The 12,626-nt window shown below is 39.9% G+C and overlaps 2 protein-coding genes across 2 annotated transcripts; one reads left to right on the top strand and one right to left on the bottom strand.

Moving 5' to 3' along the window:
- The first annotated feature begins 6,663 nt into the window (after positions 1-6,663).
- Positions 6,664-8,493, top strand: LOC143876706 (putative clathrin assembly protein At4g32285). Its single transcript, XM_077378396.1, has one exon. It carries the CDS (start codon positions 6,811-6,813, stop codon positions 8,131-8,133), a length of 1,323 nt encoding a protein of 440 aa, XP_077234511.1. The 5' UTR covers positions 6,664-6,810; the 3' UTR covers positions 8,134-8,493.
- Positions 8,494-9,178: 685 nt separating this feature from the next.
- LOC143876705 (G-type lectin S-receptor-like serine/threonine-protein kinase At5g24080) lies at positions 9,179-11,911 on the bottom strand. Its single transcript, XM_077378395.1, has one exon. It carries the CDS (start codon positions 11,872-11,874, stop codon positions 9,493-9,495), a length of 2,382 nt encoding a protein of 793 aa, XP_077234510.1. The 5' UTR covers positions 11,875-11,911; the 3' UTR covers positions 9,179-9,492.
- Positions 11,912-12,626: the final 715 nt, after the last annotated feature.

The raw sequence follows: 12,626 nt of genomic DNA, 5'->3' as shown, positions 1-12,626 counted from the left end.
TCTATTAGCAAGGTTTAACATTTCCACGACGATACTGAACTTCTGAAGTTCTGATTCAGGTGATTTATAAAGCGCAAAAAAGAAAGTCACTTTTACACTCCTCCTTAAAATACACTATTGGGCTCCACTTTTGGCTTCATCCATATGATCAGATCCGTTGATCTCAACGGCCACTATAAGGCCAGCCAGATGCCGTTTAGAACACCTTGATCAGGTCATCCTAGATCCTTGATCCGTCAAGCAAGATCCGTTAAGCCTCTTTGTTTTGGATTTTGAGAACCAATTGCAAGTCCAAAACTGATTATTGGACTCAAAATTATGCTTAGGTTGTGGTTGTTTTGGACTTAGACAACCTGGGTCCAAAACTGATTTAGAAAGCTTCAATGTCGCCAACTTGGCCAAATTTTTAGACTTCCCAACGTCTCCCTCTCCCTCTTATTCTCTTCTTAATCTAAAGACGACAAAAGGGAGCTCTCTCCCCAAAGAAAAGCTCCCTTTGGCTCACTTCTCTACAAATACAAGCTTTCTACTATACCTTTTTCTCCTCTACTACAAATACAAAGTGTATTTTACACTATTTTTTTCATGGCATTTTATTTGAGGCTCTGTTCACTTCTTTTCCTGGTGCTGTTTTTCTTGGAAAATTGCTGGTATTTTTCTTCTCATCCTTCTCCATGCCTCGAAACGCCCCTAAGTATTTGTCTTCTCTTCTCTCTCTCTCTCTCTCTCTCTCTCTCTCTCTCTCTCTCTCTCTCTGTTTTTGCAAAACTCATTACCTTGTCTTCCTAGTTTTAGTAGATAGAGATTATTAGGTGGAAATCTCAATTTTGACCCGTAAATTGCTGTTTTTCTTTCTTAATTAGAAAATGGGTGAAGTTTGGGAGATCAGATTATTACTGAGTCTACAGTAAGAATTTAAATTTTAAATATTCTCTCATTGTTTATTAAAATAATACATTGAGTTTTCTGAGAATTGATGCATTTTCTTCATGTCAGTTTCTTTAGTTAAAAACTTAAAATTAAAAAAATGTCTCTGCATGGACAGATCAGTCATCTCCTCTGTAATTAACAATCTTGTGATTTTGTTACAAAGACAGTGCCTTAACTGTCATCTCTCGAAGCTATCCTAATCTGGAGTAATTTCATTATTTTCTCTGAGTTTGAATTAGCAACCTAAGCACAGATTTCTTGACGTTTTGCACACTGAAATGCAGTCATTTCCTTCAAGATCATGTGACACTTCAGAAATTCTGTATGTTTCGAACATTTTTGCAGAGGCTAGTAATCAAGACTACATAACAGGGGTGCATTCCCTTGGTTTGAATTTCTCTATTGTTAGGCTACTCCTTAGTGCTTATCATTACAACAAGCACAAGGAGACTGATTCCATGTAGGTCAATAACTCTTGGACAGATCATTTGACTTCTGCCTTGATTTGAATTCATGATCAATTGATAATGCTTTATAGCCTGTCTGTACATTTTAAATCTGTTTCATAAGATGAAATTGAATTGTGTTAGAATACCTTACTCTTGATCTTGGTTTGGAACCTGGAATGATACTTTGACTTATGGTGGTATTAAATTGTATTGGATTGGGAAGCTCTCTTGCTCATAAGATTTCAGTCCTGAGATAAACTCATGAGCTGATCTAGTTTGAAAGAATTGGTATTAAAATTTACATTTAGGAAGCCACTCTCAATTGAAGGAGGGGCTGAATCTTAATTAGAAGAGTGGATTCCCCAGCCGACAGACTACCGAAAAAATAATAACAAAAATTTCAGCAAGCAAGATGGAAGGAGATGAGATGACTCTTCTAGCAGAAATTTAAGAATGGAAAGTTCTATTAATATAACAATACTCCTTTTCTATACAGTGGTCTAATTTCCATTCCATTTCAAATTTGAGTTCTTGTGCTCTTTACATTTCCGAATTAGTTCCTGTCATATTGCCTGCCATCTTCTTCTCTGTTGCATTTTTTTTTGATGGGTAAGCTGGGGTTTAGCGGTGATCCCTACCGATTTATTTCATAAATGAAGATGACACAATAAAAGCTCAAAACCAACCGTAACTCGGAAGCAACGAGGAAGGGAGAACCAAAGCTCAAAACAAATGAGCAGCAAACACTAAGTTCTCTGTTGCACTTGGTTGAACACTAGGTTGAACTTTAGCATTTCACTTGATATTGTTTTTAAAGTTTTTGAATTTTCTATTTTGTAGTGACTACTTGTGTACTTGTGATATAGTATATAGATTTTCTATACCCAAAAAACTCTAGAACACATGCTCTCATCTATAAATCTAATTGGGTGTAAATATGGATGCCAAGTGATAAATTCTTAAGATGCTTGCCCTGTTTAGACCCCTTGGAAGATGCTTGTAGAGAATTATTCAAATTTGTCTGCATGAAGAATTGGGGGAAGTAGTTGTAATTTCTAGTTATCAAATTTGGTTTTTGTGTTGTTTTGGAGAGAACCCTATAGTGTGAGTACTGGCATAAGTTAAGTCTCATATTGTGAGTTTTGAGAGATTTTTTATACCCAACTTAGTATTGATCCATTCCTCCGCTAACAGCATAGGATCGATCCTTTCCTCCGCTAACAGAAGAAACACTCGTGAAGATCTATTTGTCAAACTTTTCTAAGACTGATGGCACAACAATAAGGATTGAGTCTGGGATAGGAGTTCAAAGATTTACGAAATTATCTTTGAATGTTCTCTGATAGGGCACAGGTTTCACTCAAAATATCCATCATCACTCTTGACTGTTTTATGTTTTGGTGGGCATAGTACTCTTTTTTGTTATATCTTTTCCAAAATTTAATATAAGAGTAAGGGTCAAGTTTTTATCTATGCAACTCAAGTACGAAAAAAAAATCCCACTAAACTCCAAGTGATTCAATTCATAGTATGGATGCCAATTCAGAATTAAAAAAATGGGTAGTAGGAAAAGACCAGGAAAAAAGGGGACAACTGCTTTTGACTGAGGTGTGGAGTGGTGGAATATATATATATATATATATATATATATTTTTGAAATGGTAACGAAAAAAAATAAATATTCCACCACTCCCCATCTCAGTCAAAAGCAGTGGTGGAATATTTGAACCAATTTATTCTTATATCACAAGTTCATGAGATTTGAAGGTGGTATGTTGACCTCATGAAAGTCTTTTTTTTCCCAAGGGCATTTAGATACGCTCACTTCAAGGGAAAATTTATTATAAGATGATAGAAACTAGTTGAAGATAATTGGGGAATTTTGCTCCATTGTAAAATTACTCAGTACATCATATTTTAAAGTTGTTTATGGTGCATTTGGATGCTTACATGGATATGTAAAAGTACTCAATGGAACATTGTTTAAAGTTGTTTTTGGTGCATTTGGATGCCTATGGAAACCCATTGATATGAATTTTCCTGGAAATGTGTGAGCCGTTGCAGAAAAATACATTCCCATATATATAGTTTTATAAGAAAGGAGCTTATAACTCATTTGTAGGGGCAAATTCTTCATTAGTTGTGTATAGTGGTCATTGAAAATTTTGTCGCTGTCCATTGATTTGGAGGAAAGCTAGCAGTAAATTATGTTTCAGCTGTGATTCCGTGTAGGGAGGTTGGTCGAAGGTCATTAGAAATTTTGTGGCTTTTCATCTTCAAAATAAAATCTCAGAACTAGGAAATTCAGATTTAATTCAAACAAGTAAAATAAATTATCATCATTTTATTTGAATTATTGTTCCATAGATTAATTTCACTTGATTTGATCTAGTAAATAGTTAGATTAAGGTATTTTTCACAGATCTAGATATTTGTTCATTGGACCATAAATTTCAGAAATCTAGGAGCTCAGTATATGCAAATAGACTCATATCTGAAATTAAAAAAGTAGCGATCATAATGCAATACGTAATCCAAGATCTATGGTTCTTCATTTAATTTCCTACATATCCTTTTGTTTGAAATATTGGTAGACTTATTTTTTCACATCTAACTAATCTAGTTCTTCATTTAATTTCCTACATATCCTTTTATTTGAAATATTGGTAGACTTGTTTTTTCACATCTAACTAATCTGCAATCTCAAATGATCAGAACCACACCAGCACAAATAGTCATATCTGATCTGATGTACCTGATGTCATGAGATTAGAGATCACAAATTGTGTATTACCTTTGACCACAAATATGTGTGATCTTTCTGGCAACCACAAGAGTGCATGCGATTGTGAGATTTGAGGTTCTTGTGACTGCAAATAGCAGTGTGATCCCGAAAGATAGCCGATCAGTCTAATTGTGATACATGTGATTTTATACTGTCATATCTTATGATGCATGGTAGTATTTTGAATATGAGTAAATCGTTTTTAATTATAGATTTAATAAAGAAACCTCATATATTCTAGTAGAAACTGATTTATTGAATCAGGCGGGGCCAAATGCCTAACACCTATCAGTCCCGTAAACTGACCACGAGCCCATTTGAGAATGTAGACTGGTGTCTACTGAATCAACTTTAGGTCTTAGGCCTATCGATCACCAATGCCGTCACTAGTAAAATTCTGAGGGTTTATGGGGTCCTCCTTCAAGTCTCAACGAAGAAAGACCAGATGTAAAAACCTTGTAAGCAAGGATGCCTTCAGTGGTGCAATGGCTAAGCTTGAAAGATGACACTAGGCTTTATATTAGGGATTTGCTAGCATCCATCGCAGAAGGCATTTCGCGGATGGTCCCCACATTGTGAATAAAGACAAAATCTGCTGAAAAGTGAGCTTCGCAGCCACCTTGTGAATAAAGACAAAATCTGCTGAAAAGCGAGCCACTGTGGCTGCCAGATGCATCAGACCATCCCCGAAATGCCTTCAGCAATGGACGTTAAGCAAAGTACTTTGTATGGTATATCAAATGGCTTCACCTCTTGTTCCGTAATTCCAAAGACATAATTATTATAAACCTGCATGCATGTATGAACTTAGAGACCCACATTAGGAGTTACCATGTCTTGTGAATTGCTAACATCGCATATATTGTGTCATGTACTGTACTTTCCCAAACTAAATAAGGTTAAATGCCTATTAAGCTTACAACTATAATAATTCTTTAGCTGTGAGTGTAATGCTAAAACCATTCATCCAAGTATCCTTCTCTTGTGGCCCTTGCACATATGACATGTGGGCTTGATGATCAACACATGTGATTTTGTGGGCCACCACAAGATGTGTCATCCTGAAATGGCAATCCACCTCCATGATCATAGAGGGACTTTGTACCTATTTTGAAGGGATTCATCATGAATATTTAAAAGCCTTGATCAAGTGGACGAGATCTCTATTTGTCATGTACGGTTTATGTCACATTAATATTATAATTCCCACAAGATTAGCGGTCTCGATCAGCATATCCATGCGCTGTTTGTCGAATGGCTGGTGGAGAAGGATTACTAGACGCATGATAATCATTTCCTGAAGCTGTGAATGAAGGACTTGTTTGGATTACAGGAATATTTAAGAGAAGTTCGGAAAGGAAAAACTTTTTCCAAAATATCTGCATTTCCATTGCTTGATTTACACATGAAAAAAGGAAGAAGAAGAAAAGCTAGTGCTTGAAGTTTGATTTACACAAAACAAAGCTAGAGGGATTTCAATTTATGATGACATCCTTCTAAAGGCATGTTTGGCAACCATGATTTTTCCCCATAAAATATTAGGTCACCCAATGGTGAGAGAGGGCGGAGAGGGAGAACTGAGAGGGAGTGAATGAGGAGAGGGTGAGAAAATGCTGAAAACAAGGGGAAAAAAAAACTCCACTCAAAGGCACTTCTCATCCTCTCCTTACCTCTAGCTCAAGCCTCTCCTTCTACTCTCCCTATTTCTCTCTAACTACTACTAACTAGGTACTTGATAAACTGATGAACCGAGAAAAATAGATGATTGCCAAACATGGCTCAAATAAGCCATTACCATATCATTTCTCTATAAATTGTGAAGAAGAAAAATCCTAGAAATTTGCTCTGTCACAATTGTTTTCCCTACAATTCAAACAGTCTCTTAGAATAAATTTTTATGCAGCCCCAAATTGGGAATGATGAGATGGGAAACGAGAAGAAGAAAACGCCACCAGGATCATACTAATGTGAGACTCCATAGCAAACTAATAAACAAGCTAGCTGTCATTCTTTGTAGTTGGTCCACGGTACAAAAATTTAGGGACTCACTTCCTATGTCCTCCAAAAACATCGACCTGCCAATGAACTGTACTAAATCAATCACGGCTGTTTCTCGTGTAACCCCAATACCAAACAAAACTTCCGTACTCTCTCGATTCCGCGGAAAAATCGATGACAACACAAACAGCGCCAAGGACAAAAAATTCCCAAAACTACAAAATTTCCTTCCCTCCGATCGTTCGGTTTAAGGCGCGGTGTTTATATTTTAGCGCCTCTTTGGATACACCAAAATTGGTCTTAGTTGTAAATAATATTATTTCAATCTAATCTTATGTACAAATGAGACATTAAAGCTCACTTTGTATACTCCTAAAATATTATATGACTGATTACTTTACTTTTATATCTATCTTAGTTAATGTTTAGAGATACATTTTAAAATAATCTTTCCTCTCGTACTCCACCTTGGTCTCTTTCTATATCTCTCCTTATCAAACCCCATCGGCAAACATCTTCCCTTCCTTTCCCTTCTGATGCATAGGATCCTTTGTTGATTTGCTAGGAATAGAAGTTGAAGAATAAGAAACTTGTTTCACGCCGCACGTTCTTGATCGTCTTCCTCTGCACCACCTTGCGTCCTCCACCATGCAGAGGCGGTTTCGACAAGCGTGCACTGTTCTTCGGGAGCACACAGCCGTCGGATATGCCAAGATCGCAACAATCACCGGCTTTTGTGATCTCGAACTCATCGTCATCAAAGCCACCGCACCGGACGATGTCCCTCTCCCCGAAAAATACATCCACGAGCTCATCAAAATCTTTGCTTTCTCCCCTACTGCCTCACGCGTGTTCGCACTCAGCTTCACTCGCCGATTCGGAAGGACTCAGTGCTGGCGAGTCGCACTCAAATGCCTTATCCTCCTCCACCGGCTTCTCCGATCCCTCCCGGAGTCGCACTCGTTCCGATCCCATCTCTTATGGTCCCGATCCAACGGCTTGCTCTCTTTCCACCCTTGCCATTTCCGCGATAACTCGTCCTCCGCTTCAGAAGATTTTACTCTCTTTATCCGATCCTATGCTCGCCTCCTCGATGAGGAACTAGATTGCATCTCTTTTGGTGAAGAAAAACTCCAAGAATCGCCCGGAAATGTGTCGGAAACAATGAAGGAAATCGGACGAGTTCTCGACCGAGTTCCTCAACTCCAGAGCCTCATGGACCGAGTCATGGACTCCCATCCGATCGGCGCCGCATCCCGGAGTTACGTAATCCGGCCGGCAATGAAACTGATAATCCGAGACAGTTTTGTCTGTTATTCAGCCTTTCAGAAACACATAATGTTTTTGCTCGACAATCTATTTCAAATGCAGTACCGTAGCTCAATTTCCACCGTGAGGATCTACAAAAAAGCAGCGCTGCAGCTGAGTCAACTCAGCGAGTTTTACGAGTCATGTAAGAGTAGGGGGCTGTGTGGGTCCTACGAGTATCCTCTTATCCAAAAGATCCCTCACATACACGTGCGAGCACTTGAAGCTTTTCTTAACGAGAGGTGGGAGTTAACGGAATCTTCTTCCTCGACGTCAGGAACGATGTCGCCGTCAGATTCTCCGTCAACTGAAGATGGGGTCGATCGACAGCTAGCAAAAGTTGAGCCGTTGATTAGTACGGAGTGGGAGAAGTTCGAGGAGGAAAATCATGAGCCGTTAATTCAGTTGGAAACGAGCGATGTCAGTTGGGAGGTTCTTCTAGAAGCTTCTACTGGCATTCAGCGGGTTCCTCGAAGTATGGTGTTACGTCAAACAGGATACGAATACGGATACGGGTATATGTACGGATATACGGAAGACATACGACCAAATGAGACAAATGGTTGGGAAGTGCAAGTGTATAATCCTTACACTTTTAACCCCTTCTACAGTGGATATGGTATGCCAAATAACTATGCCTATTTGCCTCCATCTTGGATTTAATCTACGGTTTAGAATTAATCATCTTCAGTAATTCTTTAGAGGAGCTAATATTTGCACCCTGCTGTTTATATTGGCAGCCCTCTTTAAAATTGAAAATTCTCTTATTGGATGCTAAGGATGTAGTGGGAGCCATGACAGACAATTGGGTTGCTAATATCAAAACAATGGGTGTAGTACCAGTTTTTTTTTTTGTTGGTCTTCACGTGTGAGTCTTTTCCTTGTGTGTATGAATTTTTTATGAGTTCTAAGGGATTGCATTGTTTCTTTTTCCGCCAAAAGAGTATGAAATGAGCTTGAGAGGAAGAAGATACAGGAATAAACAAGTGTAATAGTCCACTTAATTGTTATACGTATCAGGGTACCCCAAACTGCTAGCGGCTCTCTTTCATAATACTTTACTTCAAGTCCTTTAATGCAAGTCCTCTACTCATTTATTAACTTGTAACTAGAGTTGAGTTTTATGGGTTTTTAACTAGATTTTGGACAAGAAAAGTGCTTCTATTGATGTGGCAGTCTCTATCTCGATCTCGATGGAAGAAGAAGAATAGTCATGTGGTGGTTTATGTCTAGATGAAGAATAACAATAGTACACTTTCATTTTAGTTTCTCTATTGAATTTTGCCATTAGAGTAGAAGGAATGAATTTCCTTTGGGCTTCGATTGAGTCTCGAGTCATGTGGTGGTTTATGTCTAGATGAAGAATAACAATAGTACACTTTCATTTTAGTTTCTCTATTGAATTTTGACATTAGAGTAGATGGAATGAATTTCCTTTGGGCTTCGATTGAGTCTCGAGTCATGTGGTGGTTTATGTCTAGATGAAGAATAACAATAGTACACTTTCATTTTAGTTTCTCTATTGAATTTTGCCATTAGAGTAGATGGAATGAATTTCCTTTGGGCTTCGATTGAGTCTCGAGTCTCGAGTCTCTCGAATGAGTCCATCAAGTTGGCAAAAGTCTGGCTCACTTCCAAGTCAATGTGAGATTTTTCTGCTGTTTGAACATTGACTATTCCCATGGACATATTCCTTTAAAAATGAACCTAATAAATAATATTTGTACATTTATTCAATCACTTACGGTTCTAACAAAGAAGGTGAAGGTACATCATATATGTATTGTCTACAATTTTCAATGCTAACATCTCTAAAACCACCATCTCCAAAAATTCATACAGACATGGAGATTGTTTATTTAGGGAATTGCTAGGGTCCATCGCAAAAGGCATTTCGCGGCTGGTCATCCGTGAATGGTGGCTGGTCTGACATGCGACAGACCAGCTGTGACATGCCTTGGATGGACCCTAGCAAATCCCGTTTATCATATATAAAGAGTCTAGACTAATATCTAGATCTTCTCAAAGTGGGTCATCTCCGGCATCTGCCAAGTAGAAAATTGTCGGCTTCTCAGGTTCCATGATCTCCACCGTCCCTTCCAACATCTTCACTACCTTCCCCATCGAAGGCCTCATCTCTGGTCGATCTTGCAAGCACCACATCGCAGTCTTCACCATCCGATCCACCATTGCAAAGTGCAGCTGATCATTATATTGATTAAGAATCCGACGGTCCAGAATCTCCTCCACCCTCTTCTCCTTGCATACCACATCAAAAGCCCATCTAGGAAAATACCAATCCTCACTCCCAAGCGAAGAACGACAAAACTCAAAATTTCGGATCCCACTCACTATCTCCAACAACACCATCCCAAAACTGTAAACGTCTGCCTTGGCTGTGATCGGCTCTTCAATCTTCACCCATTCAGGGGCCAAGTAACCCCTAGTCCCACGGATTCTCGACATGCTCACAATGTCTTCTCTCTTGGATAGTTTAGCTAGTCCGAAATCAGAAACTTTTGGGCAGAAATCATCTTCTAAGAGGATATTTTCTGGCTTGATGTCACAGTGAAGAACCCATTCTAGACATTCTTCGTGCAAGTAAGCAATTGCCCTTGAGACTCCCACCGCAATTCTGTACCGGATGTTCCAGTCCAGAAGAGGCCGATCCAATTGTTGTTGGCTATTTGAATTTGATTCCTCATTGCTTCCAATAGGGAAGAGGAATTTGTCTAGAGAGCCATTAGGAATGTATTCATAGACAAGCATTAGCTGACCTTTCTCGGCACAAAAACCCCACAATCGGACTAGATTGAGGTGATGCATTTGAGCAATTATCATCACTTCGGCCCAGAATTGGGCTTCCCCACCAGCTACATTTTTCAGGTGTTTTACTGCGATGATTCGGTGATCAGGAAGCTCACCTTTGTAGACCATACAGTTGCCACCATGGCCAATGGCGTTTGAAAAATCATTAGTGGCAGATTTTAATTGGGTGTAGGTGAAACGTTTCGGGCCACCTGCGGGGAGGAATCCAAGACCAAATGTTCCAGCCATGTCTCTGTACTTGGAGTATCTTCGGAGGAAAGCCCAGAAAGATAAGAACCCGACGATGAGCTCGATAGCAAAGAGAGTGCAGATAATGGCGAGATTCCTACTCGTGGTTTTGGATTGTTTTGGGGGGAGAGGGAGGCTAATTCTTGCCGGGCAGACAGTGTCAAGCAATGAAGTCATGCCGGTGAAATTGGAGACGTCGGTTTCCGACCGGTCTACACGTAGGAAGAAAGAAACTCCGGGCCCCGGAGACCAGAACCCATTGAGGAGGTGGTCCATATGGTGGACACAGTACTGATTTCCCTTGTACTTATAGGAGAAGCCAAGGCAATTGGGCTTGGCAAGGCATGTTGCTTGGCAAATTGAGAAATTGATTGGTTTCGGGTTCAAACTGCTGTCGAAATTGACGAAATCCAGCCGAAGAAATTTGCTGTCAAACGAGTTGGACGATAAGGGTATTTTCCTTTCACATTGACGATTCTCTTCCTTCCTTCGAAACCCGACAGGGCAGATGCAGCTAGTAGTATTGGATCCATTGAACAAACATACATAATTGGGACCACAGGAACCATGAATTGTGCATAAGTTTTCTGTCGCCTGCCAAACAATCACCCAAGTACCAGAATTCGGGTTGAGACTGTAAATCCTCAGGTTCCCATCAACATCTAGAGTTAATCTCCGAAGCCAAGAAGCCCCACGATCGGCCGATAACAGTTGGCTGCCGCTTTCCTTGAAGATCACGCCATCAACCGTGAAGTTCTTGAAGCTACTGCCTGCGTTCCAGTAACTGTCAGTGGAATTGAAAACCAGACTTCTTAAGTTCCTAAACTCAAACACCCCATTCGGACCTCCATGTGAGAGGAGCTTTGTTCGGATTCGATTGAAAGGCTGGTTGGGGAGGAAGGTATCAGTAGGGTAACTGAAGCTGGTCCAAGTGTCGAAAACTAGACTACCGTCATCATTTAAGACGAGCTCTGAACCGTTGGATTTTCTGATGGGAGTGTCGGGCCATAGATTTTTGCTGGAGTCGTTGAGAGAGAGGGTTCCTGAGAGGGAGATGGTGAGAAGTGTAGATCGATTGATGGGGTTATTGGGATTTGCAGACCAGACAATGGTTGTGTCCGAGGTGTGTTGGTACCAAATTGCAAAGATGTAGAGTTGGGGGGAAGAGGGGAGAGGGTGAAAGCCAGCTGCGAAAATGGAATTTGGGGATATGAGTATTTGGTTCTGGTCTGGACGCCATGGGGAATTGGAGATGGAGAATTTGGAGAGTCGTTGGGGGACAGATGCTGAAGAGAAATGGGAGAGGAGGAAGGAAAAGCTGAAGATGAAGAGGGAGGAGGAAGCCATGGCAGAGGATTTTGCGGGGAGTGGTGAAGGATTAGAAGGATACTCTGCCATTGACTTTATAGTCTTCTCTAGAATTTTATTAGTTAGGATGAGAAAGATGCTCTGACTTCGTAAGTTCGTAGTCTTGTCTGGAATATTAGTGGGTCATGCGTGTCGTACACTTCACTACGTTTTAATGGTATTAACTGTTTATTTAATGATATTTTATTAGGGGCGGTTCCATACTACAATCGGCTGTCTTGACGTTTATGAAAGACACAGAGCGGGTCGATTTAAGATATTTGGGGGTGGATTTATAACTTTTCGTAACGATATTTGTTTCCTAGGGAAATTTGTTTGAGGAACGCTAGACGCCTAGACTTCGAGCCCCCCTTGAAAAAAAGAAGGGCGCCCTTTATTTGGTACGGCGCCTGTGAATCTGGCATTGCCCAATTTGTTTATGTGCACAATTTAGAGGGAAATGACAAATTTTTTCATACGTAGAAAGGGATTTGCTAGCGTATGCAGATGGGCTGTTTCACGAGAACAGCTACCTTGTGAATGAAGACAAAATCTGCTGAAAAGTGACCTGTGTGTTTGCTCTCACATGCAACAGCCCATCCTCGAAATGCCGTATGTGATGGACGCTAGCAAATCTCATGTAAAAAAATTGTAATCATACAATGGAAAAGCCTGAAATTTCGGAAAAGTTTTTCTTTTTAGTACTTTTCTAAAAAATTCGTGCAATCCATGTGTAACTTCTTGATGATTGG

This window comes from Tasmannia lanceolata, unplaced genomic scaffold (assembly GCF_043159265.1).
Source record: "Tasmannia lanceolata isolate RefF3 unplaced genomic scaffold, GAP_Taslan_0.1 ptg000005l, whole genome shotgun sequence".
Classification (NCBI taxonomy): Eukaryota; Viridiplantae; Streptophyta; class Magnoliopsida; order Canellales; family Winteraceae; genus Tasmannia; species Tasmannia lanceolata.
This window is presented reverse-complemented; position numbering and strand designations above follow the sequence as displayed.